The sequence below is a fragment of the Notolepis coatsorum genome, assembly GCF_963971535.1.
Source record: "Notolepis coatsorum genome assembly, chromosome: 18".
NCBI lineage: Eukaryota > Metazoa > Chordata > Actinopteri > Aulopiformes > Paralepididae > Notolepis > Notolepis coatsorum.
This window is the reverse complement of record NC_140182.1, coordinates 23,237,849-23,258,213: the sequence shown is the minus strand read 5'-3', so window position 1 is coordinate 23,258,213 and position 20,365 is coordinate 23,237,849. Positions and strand designations below refer to the sequence as shown.

At 40.3% G+C, this 20,365-nt stretch overlaps 1 protein-coding gene across 3 annotated transcripts in view; it reads left to right on the top strand.

Moving 5' to 3' along the window:
- dgkzb (diacylglycerol kinase, zeta b) overlaps positions 1-20,365 on the top strand; it is a 189,632-nt gene that overhangs the window by 101,666 nt on the left and 67,601 nt on the right. For all 3 annotated transcript variants that reach the window (XM_084334853.1, XM_084334851.1, XM_084334852.1), the window contains exons 3-13: positions 1,123-1,218; positions 2,131-2,208; positions 2,852-2,908; positions 3,579-3,647; positions 4,164-4,235; positions 4,848-4,964; positions 5,915-5,986; positions 13,533-13,634; positions 14,929-15,011; positions 17,195-17,255; positions 19,371-19,484. In XM_084334853.1, coding sequence (XP_084190979.1) covers positions 1,123-1,218; positions 2,131-2,208; positions 2,852-2,908; positions 3,579-3,647; positions 4,164-4,235; positions 4,848-4,964; positions 5,915-5,986; positions 13,533-13,634; positions 14,929-15,011; positions 17,195-17,255; positions 19,371-19,484 — 921 coding nt within the window. The remainder of the gene's footprint in view (positions 1-1,122; positions 1,219-2,130; positions 2,209-2,851; positions 2,909-3,578; positions 3,648-4,163; positions 4,236-4,847; positions 4,965-5,914; positions 5,987-13,532; positions 13,635-14,928; positions 15,012-17,194; positions 17,256-19,370; positions 19,485-20,365) is intronic.

The window sequence follows — 20,365 nt, the reverse complement described above, 5'->3', positions numbered from 1 at the left end:
GACTGTACTAAAAATATATACAAATTTGTCCTTTAGAACACTGAAACACTCGCACTGACAGACATCTTTATTTGATTTGCAGTGAATTGTCGTGAAATTCAAGTAAAATTGTGAGTTAAAATTAAACAGAGACCTCTAGGCAAAATAGCCATGCTTGGTATTGCACTTTGTTTACATTTGTTTTTGTTTTGGTCCAATGTGTGGGTTGGAGTTGAGTGTGGACATGGGGAGGGGTCTCTGCCAAGAGAGGTCTGGAGACATTCACACTACAATAAGTTACCAAACTCCAACCTACCAAAACTAAATATGTAAGTAAAGTGCAATACCAAACAGGACTTTTTTGGCTTAACTTTAAGTAATTTCTAATCCGTTTTTAACCTTGAACTAACAATAATACTTGGAGGTTTTATGCAGTGACCTGTTGTAAAAACTATTCAAATCACAATATCCTGAACGGGATGGAGAAGTTGTGATGTATGGAGAATCATTTCATAATTGAATCGTAGCCATGATAATCTGTTGTAATTTGCTAGAGATTAATGATTTGTTTTAGTTTTATTTAGTTTTATTTACATGTTCGAAATAAAGATTTAAAAATCAAAAAAAAATTGCACAGAAACAAATTGCATCCAGGATGGAATCACCACAGGCCCCACAATACCATATTATCACCACAGGCCCCACAATACCATATTATCACGATACTAGAGTCACGATATTGCGATTAATTAGCTTTTTTCAACTGCAAATGATGTCCCCAATGGAAAACGTTGTTAACATCTGCAATATAAATCATCTGTTTTATCTAATAAGATCACGTTTTCAGTCTGTTCACTTCATTCCAATTATTTATATTGCAGTAAATGGGATTTATTATTATTATTACTTTTAAATATCGATACTTGGCGTCACTGTATCAATATAATATCTGCATGCAAAATATTGCAATATATTATAGATTTTTCCCACCCCTGGCGAATTGTGCTGCTCCTCGGGTTCAACCCAGATGAGGCACTATTATTGTCATCAATATAATCGTAGTTGTACAGCAGGATCACTGTCTGCTATAACTCTATTTCTCATGATTGTCTTTCTCTTTTTTATTTGTATTTATTCTTTCAGGACAGTGCACAGCTCGGGGACCATATCTGGTTTGAGACCAGTGTGTCCGGAGACGTCTGCTATGTGGGAGAACAGTATTGCGTTGCCAAAACACTGGTGAGTCTGATGTGAGCGGTATGTACAAAGCATCTAGATTTAGAGCGCCCCCTACGTTTCTTGGGCAGGAGAAATTATTTGGTGCCTTCTGTATTATATTATGTCCTAACTAAGGCTGTCAAAGTTAACGCAATATTAACGCGTTAACGCACAATTCCTTTAAAGCCACTATTTATTTTAACTCACGATTAATGTTTTTTTTTTTTTTTTTTTTTTTTAACTATTTTTTTAATTTCTTTTACTAGACTTCACTCAGGTGTTTTATTGATACTCTCATTGATACTATGTTTGTTTCTGACTCAAAGTGTGTGTGTGTGTGTGTGTGTGTGTGTGTGTGTGTGTGTGTGTGTGTGTGTGTGTGTGTGTGTGTGTGTGAGAGAGAGAGAGACCTTTATTCATTGTTTTAAATGATTATTTTCTTATAAGTTATTTTGTGCATCACTCTGTTTTGAATTTGATGCAAATTTGCAATGCATGAGGGTCATCCGTTTGTGTTAAATGGCTGCATAAAGCAAGCATTTGTTGACTCATGTTGATAAGAGTATTACAACTTGAACAACTTGATATCGCGCAATGATTTATTTAAGATAATTGATTACTGCTACAAGATTTTACAGTGAATTGGCATATTTGTGCAAAGTAAAACAAAAAAACTGATTGGCAAATAAAATTGCCAATTATTGACAAATTTCTCAAACTATTATGTTAACCCTTTCACTACCACACTACAGTAGGTTAACCTTTCACTACCACACTATGTTTTTTTAATAAATCCAAAATGACAGCCAATATTTTTATCAGACAGGCATTACACTTTATATACTGGTATGATAGTATTTAAAAACATATTTTTGTCTGTTAACATGTGAAAATAATAGTGTGTGATATCCTCCCCTCCCTCTCTCTCCATAGCAAAAATCAGTGGCAAGGAAGAAATGTGCTGGATGCAAGATATCGGTCCATACAATGTGTATAGAACAGCTAGAGAAGGTACAGTAAGAACCATACAATGTGTATAGAACAGCTAGAGAAGGTACATTAAGAACCATACAATGTGTATAGAACAGCTAGAGAAGGTGAGAACCATACAATGTGTATAGAACAGATATAACTGGCAAGAACCATACAATGTGTATAGAACAGGTAAGAACCATACAACGTGTATAGAACAGCTAGAGAAGGTACAGTAAGAACCATACAATGTGTATAGAACAGCTAGAGAAGGTGAGAACCATACAATGTGTATAGTACAGCTAGAACAGGTAAGAACCATACAATGTGTATAGTACAGCTAGAACAGGTAAGAACCATACAATGTGTATAGTACAGCTAGAACAGGTAAGAACCATACAATGTGTATAGAACAGCTAGAGAAGGTAAGAACCATACAATGTGTATAGAACAGCTAGAGAAGGTGAGAATCATACAATGTGTATAGTACACATAGAACAGGTAAGAACCATACAATGTGTATAGAACAGCTAGAACAGGTGAGAACCATACAATGTGTATAGAACAGCTAGATAAGGCAAGAACCATACAATGTGTATAGAACAGGTAAGAATGTGTCCTAACCTAACTGCCGCTTCTCTGTCTAGTTGTGTGTCACAGTCTATACTCCTTTCGTCCACAGATAAATTTCAGGTGTAAACCATCGTTTAGGGAACCAGGATCTAGAACTATTCGAGAGGTTAGTCTGTTGTTTTCTGCTTACTCTACTCTAAGATGTGACATTACTTTAACCTATAAATACCACCCCTATTGCTATAAATACCATAGTGTATTTATACTTGTATCACTGTACATAACATTAGATTGGCATATTTACTCAGTAGCTTCCTTATATATATTTCATATATATATGCTTCGAGCAACACTGTACTTATTGTACTTATTTTATGCCTATTATGTCTGCACTTTCTACATTGCAACATTGCACTACTTTTATTGTCTTTTTTACCTATTCTTATGTCTGCACTGTATGCATTGCTTTTATTCTGCCAACTGTGTGCAAATGTTATCCCTATGTTCATTTTATGCTATTTGCTGTGAAGCACTTTGAGCTGCAATCCATGTATGAAAGGTGCTATATAAATAACGTTATTATTATATAATCACTTGATACATAGTATATTATTATTGCACTTTACTGTTACCTTTACACTCTGGTTAGATGACAACTTATTTTCATTGTACTATACTTGTGCTGCATGATGACAATACATTTGAATCTAATCTAAATCATTATTTTCCACTGTAATGAAAAGGGACTTTTATTATTTATAGAGAATAAATGCATCTCACAATAAAGTTGTTGTTTATGGTTTTAATGTCATCTAATGGACTTTTGCTTATTCTAGCCCAACGTGGTACGACACCATTGGGTCCATAGGAGACGCCAGGCGGGGAAGTGCCGACAATGTGGGAAGGTATGCCCTTTAAATAAATCTAATAAAAACTTAAAGGTGCTATAGATAACATTGAGCCACTAGATGTCCCACTAGACTAGAGAACCAGCATGTCAGCATGTCTCCACTAGCGGCACGTTTATCCAATCAGGTGCGTTCCACGTGTGGAAATGGGAAGTAGGGAGGGGATACATACACACAACATGTAAATAACAACATTCATTTTGGACCCGCCAAAGATTAGCAAATCAATCATTTCTTTGGGGGGAAAAGCAACTTTTATTCTGCACCTTTCTAAAAGCTGTGGATGTATAGTCTTTTTTAAATGATTAGTCTACATTTTCATCTATAGCACCTTTGAATGAACACTCCTAACATTTAGGAAAATACACTTATTTGACATCTTCCCCCAATTCACTATCTGTGGAGCATCTTTAGCAAGCGGTTTACTTTTATTCCTAATTGAAAGTTCTTGACCAGGTGACCCTGTAGAACATAAAACCTAACATACTCCTATTTCACCACCACCCCTCGCAGGGTTTTCAACAGAAGTTCTCATTCCATAGCAAAGAGATTGTTGCCATCAGCTGTTCCTGGTGTAAACAGGCGGTAAGTACCTTTACTGGTCTCTCATGCCAAATTCATGATCTTGTGCTTCTGTCCGCTCTGTGTATCACCCCATTCACCCCTCTCCCCCTTTCTTCTCTCTCTCTCCCTCTGGTTCTCGCTCTCCCTCTCTCTCCCTCTGGTTCTCACTCTTCCTTTCTCTTTTTCCCTTTCTCTTTTTCCCTCTCTCCCTTTCCTTCTCTCTCCCTTATTTATTGTTGTCCTTGTATACTATTGCTACTGTCATTTTGTATTTTATTTACTTGTATGCATGTACATAACCTTGTTTTTGTTACAGCCTCCCACCCCCCCTTCCCACAAAAGGCCTTTGCTTTTTGGACAGGCTGCTTTTGTATATAAGAATTTGTTCTTAATTGCTTGCCTGGATAAATAAAGGTTAACGCAGAACGTCACCAGGCACGCAGAACCTTACTATGCAAACAAAGAGGCTGTTAACTTGCCGATTTCACAACCGTGAACCAAGCCACTTGTTCTATTTCCTTACCGATATATTTGTTACAAAGATAATGAGCTAGCTAAGCAGTTTCCAAATAGAGAACTTGAACTTGAGCGGGGGTTCTTGTCCCTGACTTTTCGCTCTGCGTTTTCTCTCAGTACCACAACAAGGTGACATGCTTCATGCTGCAACAGATCGAGGAGTGTTGCTCTCTGGGAGCGCACGCCGCTGCCATTGTACCTCCTACGTGGATCATCCGGGTCCGCAAGCCACAGGTACACACACACACACACACACACACACACACACACACACACACACACACACACACACACACACACACACACACACACACACACACACACACACACACACACACACACACACACATATAATATATATATATATATATATATATATATATATATATATATACGTGCACCAGCAGACCAGGCGCTGTGCCTAGGGCTTCATTGGGCCCCCAACCAATCGGAATACATTTTCTTTGAAAGAGATTTTTATATGACTGTTGAATTAGTAGTGGAACCATTTAATAAAGGCACTCCTTCGTTATTTTAATCGTAGGGAGGTCAGTCAGCCAATCAGAGGGCCCGTCAAAACATCATGTCAAAAAGACATTCAACTGACCAATCAGAGGGCCCTTCAAAACATCATGTCAAAAAGACATTCAACTGACCAATCAGAGGGCCCTTCAAAACATCATGTCAAACTTAATTTAAACTGAACGGCAACATGTAGAAACAGCTCAGCCGCTAAATTGTGGAGATCTGATTTAACCCTTTCACTGCCACACTACAGAAGGTTAACCCTTTACTATCACACTACCGACGGTTACTGCGGCAGTGAAAGGGTTAACCGTTTGGTAGTGCGGCAGTGACAGGGTTAAGGTAAAACACAAGGGCCTGCAAACTACTATTTGCCTTAAGGCCTTCATGAGTTGAGGGATGGCCCTGCCTGCGCACAAGAGCTTCATACCGTATCTGTGTCCTCACACACACACACACACACACACACACACACACACACACACACACACACACACACACACACACACACACACACACACACACACACACACACACTCACAACATAAAATCACTGCAACCATAATTCCTCATAAAACCTTTTGGATGGATGTCTTTGTGTTTTTAAAACGTGCGTCTGTCTGGACAGACAGTGAACTGACTCGTCTCCCTCCTCTCAGTCTTCTTTAAAGTCAAGTAAAAAGAAGAAGCGCACGTCGCTGAAATGCAAGTCCAGCAAGAAGGCAGGCGAGGTGAGTGGCTCCAGACCTTTTACTGTGTTCATCCTCCAGATGTGTCTGTCCAGAAAGACCACTGGACTGGTGTTTACTGTGTTCATCCTCCAGATGTGTCTGTCCAGAAAGACCACTGGTGTTTACTGTGTTCATCCTCCAGATGTGTCTGTCCAGAAAGACCACACTGGTGTTTACTGTGTTCATCCTCCAGATGTGTCTGTCCAGAAAGACCACTGGTGTTTACTGTGTTCATCCTCCAGATGTGTCTGTCCAGAAAGACCACACTGGACTGGTGTTTACTGTGCTCATCCTCCAGACTAGGGCTGGGCGATTCTTGCTCAAATGTGAATCACGATTTTTCTCTCTAAGAATTGAGATCACGATTCTCTCACACGATTCTTATTTTTTTAATAAAATCATTTATTGCACTCTTTCTTAAACAGACAACATAACATATCAAAGTGCTTGACTTAAACTTAAACTTAACATATATGAAAGTGCTTGACTTAAACTTAAAAGTCTCTTGTAACCAGTGATGCCAGTAACTAGTTACTAAGTAACTAGTTACTCTAATCTGATTACTTTTTTCAGTCAATAGTAATCTAACTTGTTACTTTTTACAAGCCAGTATTCTGATTACAATTACTTTTCCAAGTGGCTGTGCGTTACTATTTAGTTACTATCTCATAATGCTGATGATAAGAGAGCCAGGGGTACAGTCAGCTACCTCTCCAGAACCCAGACCGGAGATGGGACGTGCGCTCGCGTACGCACGCACACAGCCACGCACACATGTTTACGTTTATAGCTGATTTTAGAATGGCTTCAGCATGACTTACTTGACTTAAACCCTTTTGCTCTTTGGGGAGCATAGGTCATTCATGAAATCTCTCCAGCTGGTTCGGTGTTGGGCGATTTTCTCTGCTTCCTTCCATGATGTTCTTTCTTCCTTGAGATCCGCCTCGACAGACCTTCTCCAGCTGTTTCTGGGTCTTCCTGGCTTTCTCTTCCCCTGTGGGTTCCAGGTTAAGGCCTGCCTGGTTGTGTTGGAGGATGGTTTTCTCAGAGTGTGTCCAATCCAGCCCCATTTCCTGCGTTTGATTAGGGTTTCAAGTGGTTCTTGTTGAGTGGTTTGCCAGAGCTGTTCGTTTGTGATGGTGTTTGGCCAGTAGATTCCCAGGATCTGTCGTAAACATCTGTTTATGAAGGTTTGCAGTAGGGCTGGGCGATATGGAAAAAAATCATATCGCGATAACGATATGATAATTTTATTTTATTTCTCGATATCGATAATTATCGAATTGTTATAAGTATAATTTTTTTTTTTTTTTTTTTTTTTTTTTTATAACAACAGATGTATGTTTATTTTGCAGCAATTCTTTGTCATTGCCGCCATCTTTAGTGTTACATCCCCTCACACTCCAGTTCTCAGGCTGCAGCTGGTTTAAAAGCTAAAGTAAACCGGCTTCTCTGCTGGCTGTGGCTCCAGAGGAGTTATGAACAGTTCTGGCTCTGCTAGTTTATTTTCGATCTTTTGGTGCTTTTTTGGTGGACAAACCACCGCACATGTGCACTGTGACTCGTGACTGGAGTCTAGTTCTGCTAGCACACATAGCCTACTGTGTACAGACGGTTTCAAAATGTATTTTAAATTAGAAAGCAAACAAAATAAATGGACAAGAGAAAAAGAAATCTGAATTTGGTCAGTATTGTCATTTGGACAAGCAAAGCCATTACTTTAAGTTGCAGGCAAGAAAGACAAGTCTGTCCACTGTCTCTGGTTTTAAAACTGCCCTGTTGCAGGTAAAAAAAAAAAAAAAAAAAACGATTTTTCGATTTTTTTTTAATTTCGATATTCGATATCGATTATTAAAATATATCGCGATATTTATCGTTATATCGCCCAGCCCTTTTGCAGTTTGTTTGAGGTTGCTTTTGTTGTTCTCCATGTTTCTGCTCCGTATAATAGAACTGATTTGACATTGGTGTTGAAGATGCGGAGTTTGGTCTTTGTCGAGATGTGGTTTGAATTCCATGTTTGCTTCAGTATTAAAAATGCTGTTCTTGCCTTCCCTATTCTTGCTTTGCTGTCTTTGTCGCTACCTCCGTCCTTCCCCACGATGCTTCCCAGGTATGTGAAGGTGTCCACCTCGTCCAGTGCTTCTCCGTCCAGTTGTACGGCCTCTTCTAAATTGTGGTTCATCTTCATCTCCTTTGATTTTGCTTTATTGATGTGTAGTCCTGTGGTAGCTGCAATTGTGGCAAGTTTTGTGAGTTTGGTCTGCATTTGTGTTTGTGTGTGTGAGAGGAGGACTATGTCGTCGGCAAAGTCTAAATCCTCTAATTGAGACCACATTGTCCACTGAATGCCCAGATTTTGTTCGGCTGTGGTTTGTTCGGTTTGTGGTTTGTGGGGCGGCGTGGCTCAGGGGTAGAGCGGGTCTTCCAATGATCGAAGGGTTGGTGGTTCGTATCCCGCTCAAGCCCATGTCCATCCCACTGCCGTTGTGTCCTTGGGCAAGACACTTAACCTACTTGCCTCGTATGAATGTGTATGCATGTGAATGAATGTTGGTGGTGGTCGGAGGGGCCGTAGGCGATGATTATTCGCCACGCTTCTGTGAGTCTGCCTCAGGGCAGCTCTGGCTGCAATTGTAGCTTACCACCACCGGTATGACTGTGTATGAACGAATAATGTACTCTGTAAGCGCTCTGGGGTCACTGGGGTGTCATGAAGAGCGCTATATAAATCCAATCCATTATTATTATTATTATGATCCAGTCGACTGCCAGAAGAAAGAGGAAAGGGGACAGTAGGCAGCCCTGTCTGACTCCGGTCTCTACTGTAAAGCTGTCTGTGAGCTGGCCGTTGTGTATTACTCTGCAGGATGATTGTAGGTACAGGTGTTGGATGATGGTTATGAACTTCGTTGGGATACCGTAATGTGCCATGAGTTTCCATATAGTGTCTCTGTCTAGACCAGACCTGGGAATTGTACGGCCCGCGGGATGATTCTGACCGGCCCGCGAAAGATTACATGATAATAATTTTTTTTTTTTTTTTTTTTTTTTTTTTTTTTTTTTTTTTCCATGTCAACGTTCACACGCACAGTATACGCTTAGGAGACATGCTCAGAAGATGTTGGTTCTCTTTGGATCCACCTACATATGTGAACAGACATTCTCAGTCATGACGTTTACCAAGTCCAGGTACAGATCCTCTCTCACTGATGAACATCTGGCAGCTGTGCTTCGCATCTCCACCTCAGACATGCAACCTGACTTTGATGGACTTGTTCAAGCTCAACAGAGACTGGATTTCTCACACTGAATGAAAAAAAAAGAACTGAAGAACACTAAAATGTGGAAATATAACAAGTGAAATGGGACACTTGATATTTTCTTTTCTTTTTTTTGCACAGTTCTGAAAACATTAAATGTTTAATATAGGCATGTAAAGTAAAAAAGGCTACACAACTGGGACACTTTTCTTTACACAGTTCAGTGACATGTCTTGTTTATTTTTGCTATAAGATGATGTGATGTCTTTAGAAAGCTAAGAAAATCCTTGTTTCAATAGTATATGAAACTCAAAATGCCCTTTGTTATTAATGTTTCACATTTTGTTTATCATTTTGGAAATAAATTCTATTTGAATAAATTATATTTTTGAAAGCTAACCTCACCTTTTAATTGCCAAATAATAACATACACTCTTACCAGGGGTCAAAACAATGCCATTTACTGCTTTTTATATAGAAATAAAATTTATATTATGCATAATTGAGTTTGGAATTTTGGCCCGGCCCCCCAACATATTTTCAGTTGCTCATTCGGCCCCCCGGGAAAAATAATTGCCCACCCCTGGTCTAGACTGTCAAGCAGGTTTCCGACAGGACAGATCATGTACAGATCACATTGCCACCCTCCGCATTATCATAGAACAGACCCTGGAATGGAACACATCTCTCCACCTCACATTCATCGACTTCCACAAAGCATTCGACAGTCTAGACCAGGGGTAGGCAACCCTAGGCACGCGGGGGCATTTGCATAGGCACAAGGGGCAGCAGTAAAAAAATAAAAAATAAAAAATAATATAATTTTTTTTTTTTTTTTTTTGCTTTGAAATATTATAGTGAAATATTTTGCACTGTTGTCGCATTTATCTTGTTGAAATCCTCCCACAGGTTCTTTTTACTACCACATATTTAATTGAGACCCTTTATTTGTTTATTATTTCAATTTAGCTGGAAATACATTGCTACATCATTCAGTAACATTTGCAGAGCCTTATAACAAAAACATTATTACGGTCACCATTGTGACCAGTGGGATTAATCAACACATTTTATTATTTATTTTTCTATTTCATTGAACATTGCACATGTTAAAAGCCATTTTTTTTACTCAAAATGTGAGTATTACCAAGTCAACTTGTGTTCTTAAAACAATGACAATAAACAAAGTTTTATTAGGTTGAAATAATGTGGTTGTGTACTTATTTTTCTGTTAACTTATTATGGATTGAAAACTGAACCTTAATGCACAGTAACTGAACTCATTTTTAAGTTCTGGTAACTTAATATTATTATTTTTTTTACAGTGTAGTCTTGCGATCAATCAAAACTTATTTACATGATATACCTCACATTCACCCTCCATTCACATCCTGGTGTTCTCCATTAGGCCTGTAGGTGGAGCTATGACAGCACACGTACAGTACACACACCGATGGTGTGTGATGTGTCCAAAAATGAATGGGCAAATGTGAGTGAAATGGTCGCACTGTATGCAGCTGTTTGTCTGCATTGCATCCCCCCCCCCAACTCAGATTTAGGGTTGATACAACCATCATAATAATATTGTTAATAATAACAATAACAATAATGATGTAATAATGTAAAAATTATCATTAAAAATACCTGATTATGAGAAAAATAAATTACGATGCATGGAATATTGTTGAGGCACACTAGTTACAACTATATTTCAAACAGGCACTCCATGTCAAAAAGGTTGCTGATCCCTGGTCTAGACAGAGACACTATATGGAAACTCATGGCACATTACGGTATCCCAACGAAGGCTTCAGCATGAAGGTAAATCAACTATCCAGTTCGTTTTATAGTGTAATTTGGCTACTTGAGAGAGAGTGAGAGAGAGAGATTCATGTTACGCACGACTTGCGGAGTACGCACTGAGTCCGTTGTCTCAGAATGGATTTGATAGAGAGAGAGAGAGGTAGAGGTAGAGAGAGAGAGAGAGACTGGATAACGTTATCACTTACCTAATGAGACGGGTGATGTTGCTTCGCAGAAGCAAAAAAAGTCCCCTGAAGACTCCGATTGAGTCCATTCAAATGCTCAAAAATATCTGCCATGTATGCCAATTTGGCAAGCCACTGAGCATCACAGAAACTATGTGAAAGATCACATTTTGAGTCAAGTAAAAACATCATCACGCAACTCATAGAGCCGTGCAAGCAACTTTCCTCTCGATAGCCAGCGGACCTCGGTGTGGAGAAGTAATTGCCGGTGATCACTGCCCATCTCATCGCATAAAGCTGCAAACAACCGTGAATTCAATGGACAGTTCTTACCGCTTCGTGGGAGCTAGGGCCTTCCTGTGGATGCAGCAGTGAATAGATTTCGCTTGCTGAGCCACTGCTTTTACGGTAGTAAGTGCAGAGCAGAGGAGCAGGTGCGTCACTAAAACTGTCATCACGCACAAGCGCCACTATTTACCCATAATGATAAGCCTAATTTGAAAGAATAACAAACTATAATACCATGTTTTATATTACACAACGGTTTTATAATTACATTTTTTATTAAAATTATATTATATACATTTTCTATTTTATTTAGTTTTAGGAACCACTGTTCTAGAGTGCCTGAGCGGTGGACAGCTGTGACCTTATATGGCCTGATGGCTGATGACGTCTCATGATGACCTGTCTGAGCAGCCAATCATGATTGATGACATCATGCACTTTCAATAAAGCAAAAAAAAAACTGTTGTCATTCTTATGTTGTGGCAGCAGCAGGGGGGACGACGACGACTTTGTAACCTAGTTACTTTCAAAGTAACTAAGTTACTTTAATCAGTAATCAGTAAAGTAACTAGATAACTTTTTAAAGGAGTAATCCGTAATCAGATTATTTTTTTACAAGTAATCTGTGTCATCACTGCTTGTAACATACAAAATAACTCCAGTCAGAATAGACCTATCTCAAACCCTGCCCTCTCTTCTTGATCCTCCAATCACAACTGTCGCTTACCAAAGTTTGTCCGAGGTAAGCGACAGTTGTGATTGGAGGATCAAGAAAAGAGGGCAGGGTTTGAGATAGGTCCATTGACATCATTTAAAAAGGTTAAGTAAAAAGTAAAATATATATATATATATATTTTTTTAAATAAAATAAATTGTCGTAATTTAGAACTGAGATTGCATCAGTCTATGAATCGCGATTTTATTTCGATTAATCGCCCAGCCCTACTCCAGATGTGTCTGTCCAAGCAGTCATTCCAGAAAGACCTCTGGTGTTTACTGTGCTCATCCTCCAGATGTGTCTGTCCAAGCAGTCATTGCAATCATTAGTCCTTGTATTTACTTAGTGCCTGTTGAGCCTTGAACAATGAACATTGAGTGCCACAGAAACTGAACTATCCACACACAAGCACACACGAGCACACACACGACACACACGCTGTGCACGCTCACACACTAGCAGCCACTTTAACACGAGCGGGCACACACTCATGCCACGCACACTTATGGCCAAGAGGAAAGGCCACTTTAAATTAGTATAACAGGAACAGTGTATTGCACTACTAAAGCTACCTAGCATGTCCTATATGCTCTGTAAATACTATGTACAGATACCGAGATGTCACACCATGTTACCTGTTACCTGTTTATTGCACAATGTTTTTTTTTTATTGGATTCTATTATATGTTGTACCACTGTATTTTTATTGGATTCTATTATATGTTGTACCACTGTATTGCACATCGTCGCGGGCAAGACCACCCGCATTTCATTGTATACTTGTATGCCGTGACAATTAAAACTCTTGACTTGACTTGACGGCCAGCTCTTTGACTGTGGTGTTTCTAATCTGGATGGGATTATTTTACCCTTAAAGGAACACGCCAACATTATTGGAAATGCACTTATTGTCTTCTCCAGAGTCGGACAAGAGGATAGATACCAGTTTCCTCTCTGTGTGTTCAGTAGAAAGCGTAATACCCATTAGTTGGGCAGTTTAGCAAATTAATGTGGAAGTTTTTGGACAAAATCACCATCTTTTCCCCAAATGCTGGCCATTGCCATAGCTTTCCATTTTTGTTAGGAACCACTTCCTGCAAATACATCTTGGATCTTCAATTTGGCCGGAATGTAAATCTCTACCAATCTATCTCTAATCTACCAATATCTCAGTTTCTAATCTAAGCCACCTGAAAATATGGTCTCCCCCCCCCCCCCCAGGTTTAGAAGCGTATTTGATTTTCAGTCTCAGTTTTTGTACAGCCATTGTACATGTCTGTGTTTTTCAGCTCCAAGACGGGCGGTGGAAGCCCTTCATCGTCAAGCCCATTCCCTCGCAACTCATGAAGCCTCTCCTTGTGTTCGTCAACCCCAAGAGTGGTGGTAACCAGGTACACCAACACAGTTCCTAACACATGGGATGCAATGGTTTCCATTCATATTAACAACAGGAGACTCTTAACACATTGAGTGCCAGCCACGAGAAATCTTGTGATTTCATGCCATGCGTTGAGTGCCAGGGACGAGAAATCTCGCTATTTAATCGTTATTGCTTTTATTAGCGATATCCATAAATTTTTCATCAATCTAGCCTCACGTTATCATTGGGACTGTCTATGAGCTCGAACAGGGAAAATACCGCCCCCTATCGTCTCCCGGATGGTAATGCACCCATTGGATTGGACTCAATGGAATGCATGGGAGAGAAAAAAACCCGGAATCCACATTTTACTTCTCAGGCATGTAACCGGAGACGATTGGATTCATTGTGGACACTCGGAGCAGCGTGGATTATCTGTTTCGAGTACCTAACGTTGGATCAATGAACGCGATCGATATTTGGAATGGCGATCAGGAATTGGAATAATCTTTTTGCAGAACATCTGATGTGAGGTAAGGAATCCATGTTACCAGTCTTGGGGTAATCGGATGTATTTTTCACATATATCTCAACGTGTCCCCGATGTATGTGTGTGTGCGGCGTTAGCACCAGGCAGGGCATAGATAATCGATTTTTCAGCCCGCTTCTCTAGCGTGCATAAGTACACATATACTATCGATAATCTAGCGTTTATTTGAAAACGATTCATAAATCAGCCGGAAAATGACAACGTGTTGTGTGTATTCCAGTAAAGAGCTATTATCACGGAATCTTTTTCTTTGTCTAGTAATTTCCAAAAACGTCCGTTTTTCAAAACTGTATAAAACGGAAATGTACTGATGAAAAAAAATCCGCTTCGTACATGTTTACTCCAAGCAAGTCATTGATAAGCGACGGGCGTATTAGACACATAGCCATAATATAGAATATAGAAATAGCTCCGCGAAAATCATGAAATCTTTGAAAATCAGTCCAAAAAGGCTGGCATTCAAGCGATGAATCGTGCTGGCATTCAAAGTGTTAATAACTCTAAAGAAGAAGAAGAACAACAACAACAACAACCGTATTTAACCCTGTCAGCCTCCACGTGCAGCCGTGGCCGGGATGACTCCCAGTTTGTGACAAAAGATGAATTGCAAATGGCTAAAAACACAATGGCTTCTTGTACCAATAGTTGGAGTATCCATTGATTTAGCATTTGGGTGTTTGGGTTGTGGGGGTGAACTGGATCCACTGTGTCCTGCTCATAATGCATGTACTTGATCTCATGTTCATTTTGTTATTGAAATGTTTTTAATCATCAGGGAGCCAAGATCATCCAGTCCTTCATGTGGTACCTCAACCCCCGACAGGTGTTTGACCTGACACATGGAGGCCCTCGAGAGGGGTAAGACTTTTAAGACATTTTAAGAAATGCTCATCTCTGTGGGCAGATCCTACAAAGAAAGGAAATGTTTTTCTTGTTTATACTGAGGTGTTTTCTATATACCATTTTGACATTATAAAATTGCAATATAATAATAATATAATATATTATACATGCCTTGTGTGTTTTATCCCTTTTTATGCTTTATGTCTTGTTTCTTTAATTGCCTAATGTTTTTAAAGTCTGTTTTTAGTCTGTAGCACTCTGAGTCTTGGTTTCCAGATATAGAGTGCATTATAAATCGAATGTATTATTATTATTATTATTAATATATTGCTGTGTTTATAGTATTGCAGTATATTGCAGTGTTTATAGTATTGCAATATATTGCAGTGTTTATAGTATTGCAGTATATTGCAATATATTGCTGTGTTTATAGTATTGCAGTATTTTGCAATATATTGCTGTGTTTATAGTATCACAGTATATTGCAATATATTGCTGTTTATAGCATTGCAGTATATTGCAATAAATCGCTATTATTATTATTGATTATTGAAATATATCACTGTTTATAGTATTGCAGTATCTTGCTATATGACTTGCAGCGTGATATGTGCGCAGAGCTTTCTCCATGATTTCCAAACAAGATGGTTCTGAGTTGCAACAAGGGGGTGGTCCGAAGGGGGGCAATAAAGAAGGCAATTTGCTGTAACTTCCTGCAACTTAAAAACATAACATTCAATATAATAGCGAACACAAGGGTAAGTTCCAAATAGAGCTGCAAATAATTATTATTTTGTTATTGATTAATTTGTCAATTATTAATTTAAGTGATTAATTTACCAGAATTTGAATTAGATCCATAGGTCACATTTGTAGTTGCCTCTCTGACACCACCTACTGAATACCCAGAGTAGGAGATGAGCCATGAAGTTTATTTGTCTGTAAATGCTGTGTAATGTGGATGCCTACTGTATATGAGTAGGGCGAGTAACCTACATGCCATTACTGCTTTTTATCCATCCATCATTATATAGCTACTTTGTTATCTTGAAATAATAATAACACCCACCAGTTACTATGACGTTGTTTATCATTACATACAATGTATCTAGCCAGAGAGATTTCTTTACTGGCCAAAAATTATAAATAGCTTTTTAGTATATCTCCATGTGTTATTATGTGTTATCTCTCCACTCCACGCTATGGTAGTGCTTGTGCCAGCACAGGAGATACGATTATGAAAAAAATATATATATGCAAATTAATATCTTCCTTTTGAATAAAATAGGCTCAGGAATCGGGATTGTTAAAGCTAATTAGCCTAATCCATGTAAAAAAGAGTAGCCTATAGTATATTTAAACACACAACACACACACACTAGAGATGGGGAGAATATCTTATAGAAGACTTAAGGATTTTAGAATATTTCTGCAAAGACTAAGTAAAATACGATGATTCAACCATGAATATGCAAATCGGCAACATTTCACGGTGGACTTCGTCGCCGACGTTGACTCATCGTTGCAACCCTAATTCCAGATAAAATAAAAAATTTAAGTTATTTATTTAAGTACAGTGTAGGTTACACAATAGTTTTAACATCGAACACAGACACCACACAGTGGAGCAGAGAGAGGACAGTCAAGTATCAGACACTGTCTGTTTATTTATTTATACATTTTTTATTTTATTTTTATTTATTTTTATTGGTTTTTCGGACAAGTCCGGCAGAGAGAGAGAGGAAGTATGGGAGGATAGACGGGGGAAGACATTTGGCAAAGGTCGCCGGGTCCGAGAGTCGAACCCGGGACGGCCGCCCTGTCTGTTTTCTAAGATGGCCCCCAAGTTTTCACTGCAAAACAAAAAGGTGCTGGCGTATTGTCATAGTGGCGCTGCCCTGCCCCCCTATAGCCCTGTGTACGGGATGTTCAGCCCTGGTATTATAAGTGTTATGAGTACGGGATGTTCAGCCCTGGTATTATAAGTGTTATGAGTACGGTATGTTCAGCCCTGGTATTATAAGTGTCATGAGTACGGTATGTTCAGCTCTGTTATTATAAGTGTTATGAGTACGGTATGTTCAGCTCTGGTATTATAAGTGTTATGAGTACGGTATGTTCAGCTCTGGTATTATAAGTGTTATGAGTAGCTGTTGTCGGGTCGTTAGTGACACGCTTGGCTTTGTCTTTTATTCCAGGTTAGAACTATACGGCAAAGTGCCCAACCTGAGGATTCTGGCCTGTGGTGGAGATGGAACTGTGAGTAAAATACTCACGATCATATTACTGTGTGATATTACTGTGTGATATACTATATATACTGTAGACTTCTGTATATTTTATATTAGAATGTGTATGCATAACAACACTAGGGCTGTAAAGGTACACGTATCCGTACCGAACCGTTTCAGTGTGTACCGTACCGTACCGAACGTCTGTGTACCGAACGAATACAACGGTATGTTAACCACTAACGACCGCCCACTGGGGGCTGTTTTTTTCACAATTTAATATAATTATTATTATTAAGTCGATTATTCATTTCAATATATAATATTTGTTGACAACCCTACAAGTACAATTAGTTACTGCACACTACATCACCCCTGAGTGGAACATGGAAAGCCAAACTTTCCCCCACTGTACCGAAAACCATAAATCCATCTCTACCTAACTGTAACTGTACTTGCAGTAGATTTCATTCACGGTTCTTGCTGCACGCCTGGTGGTACTGAACTCTGCCATTGGAAAGAGGAGATTTGGCCCGATCCATAGATGTGCGACTTGGCTATAATAAGACTGTTATTCACCGTCAAAGTTGATGTGTTAATGTAAAAAATATCATTGATATTCTCCTTTGGTTCATTACAATTTACTCAAGCCTAGTAACCGACACAATATTTCTGACACTGGGAATACATTCCCTGAGAGCCATAGATGTCCCTAGATACCAAGAACATGCAAATGGTCCATGTAGAAGTGGAGCAATCTTCCATTTACTTAGGTATTATTTTTAGGCGGATTCTCTTAACACATTCTGCGCCACGCAGTATGCCCATCTTATACCACTCTCTGCCAGTGCTGTAACCCTATGGAGTGGCTCACCTTCTTTGCAGGGCTATAACTTTTTAAATATTATAGCTATATCGACATTACTATGGCCCATTCAACATTGGGTATCTATCGTTCCGGATGTGGAAATGTTATATTTTTCCATTCATACATTGTCGTGTTAGTACCGTCGTGAATATAAGTGTTTTTAGAGTGTATAGCAGTAATTCCTAGAATGTGCGTTATAAGCCCGACGCGTATTATACATAATCGATTGGCGTTTCGTTCCTATACACGCTATAAAAAAAATTCAAATGCATATGATCACTATGCATTATGCTTCATCATGCATGGGGGGGGGGGGGGGGGGGTCGTTTATGATTCCTTGATTGTCACTAATTCCTCTTACCTGTGGCCGATGCGTCTGGAGAGAAAAACTTCCAATTATTTGATGTCGATCTGCTAGATCCATTTTCCGTTTGTATGACGCAATAAATGCCGAAAGCATATTGATTCTTGCGTCTCGAAAGCGATCCCATGCACTCGAGTGTGTATCTTGATCCACGTTACAAGATAGCTCTGCCGGAGCTTTTTCCCTGATGCACAGAGCGCCACATCCGGTTTAGAGTGGAGTGCAACTCGCCCAAAATCCACCAGGCGGCGGTATTGAGGCGTTGCAATATCAGACAGGGTCCAGCTGGCTCCCGGAGCCTTCCTGGATGAATTATGAATGCCAATAGCGAATAAAGGAAATAACGATCATAAAAACGAGTTAACTCGTTGTTGGCGCTCAACGATTGGCGGGCAATAACAAGTAAAGTCGTCTTTGGCGCACAATGTGTTAAGATGTTAAATAATGAGAAAGAAAGACAGATGTCTCTGTTCAGGATGTTCACAACACAAGATAGTGAATATATTGCAGCAAAGCCATTCTCTCCTTCCCAGAGGGTTGACCCAGGGCTACGAGAGAATGAGGCGGGCCAAAGAGCCACACTGGACAGGGATTAGTTGGGATTCACGTTGAAAACAGAAAGCCAGAGTGTGATTGGCTATCTTTCTTTGAGCTTGACCGAGAGGCCCCTTCAGATCGGCCAGTCGATGGAAAAGACATGGCTGCCCACCTCTGATTTAGAACATCTTTAAAACTCACATTTCACCTCAAAATGCAGTAGATTATAATTTCACATCACATTTAATTATTTTCTTGAATGTTTGTTTTGTAGCAAGTGGTTTTCGTTGGTGCCGCCATCTTCGGTGTTACAGATGTCTCCATTGAAAGCTCCCACAGTGGTCCGTCTCACTGCATCACGTGTGTTTCCCCAGGTGGGCTGGATCCTGTCGGTGCTGGACGAGCTGCAGCTCAACCCACAGCCTGCCGTAGCGGTTCTTCCACTGGGCACCGGGAACGACCTGGCCCGCACCCTCAATTGGGGAGGGGTGAGTAGCCTCATATCCAGTAGGGACCCTCAATTGGGGAGGGGTGAGTAGCCACATATCCAGTAGGGACCCTCAACTGGGGAGGGGTGAGTAGCCACATATCCAGTAGGGACCCTCAACTGGGGAGGGGTGAGTAGCCACATATCCAGTAGGGACCCTCAATTGGGGAGGGGTGAGTAGCCTCATATCTAGTAGGGACCTTCAACTGGGGAGGGGTGAGTAGCCACATATCCAGTAGGGACCCTCAATTGGGGAGGGGTGAGTAGCCTCATATCTAGTAGGGACCTTCAACTGGGGAGGGGTGAGTAGCCACATATCCAGTAGGAACCCTCAATTGGGGAGGGGTGAGTAGCCACATATCCAGTAGGGACCCTCAATTGGGGAGGGGTGAGTAGCCACATATCCAGTAGGGACCCTCAACTGGGGAGGGGTGAGTAGCCACATATCCAGTAGGGACCCTCAACTGGGGAGGGGTGAGTAGCCACATATCCAGTAGGGACCCTCAATTGGGGAGGGGTGAGTAGCCACATATCCAGTAGGGACCCTCAATTGGGGAGGGGTGAGTAGCCACATATCCAGTAGGGACCCTCAACTGGGGAGGGGTGAGTAGCCACATATCCAGTAGGGACCCTCAATTGGGGAGGGGTGAGTAGCCTCATATCTAGTAGGGACCCTCAACTGGGGAGGGGTGAGTAGCCACATATCCAGTAGGGACCCTCAATTGGGGAGGGGTGAGTAGCCACATATCCAGTAGGGACCCTCAATTGGGGAGGGGTGAGTAGCCACATATCCAGTAGGGACCCTCAACTGGGGAGGGGTGAGTAGCCACATATCCAGTAGGGACCCTCAACTGGGGAGGGGTGAGTAGCCACATATCCAGT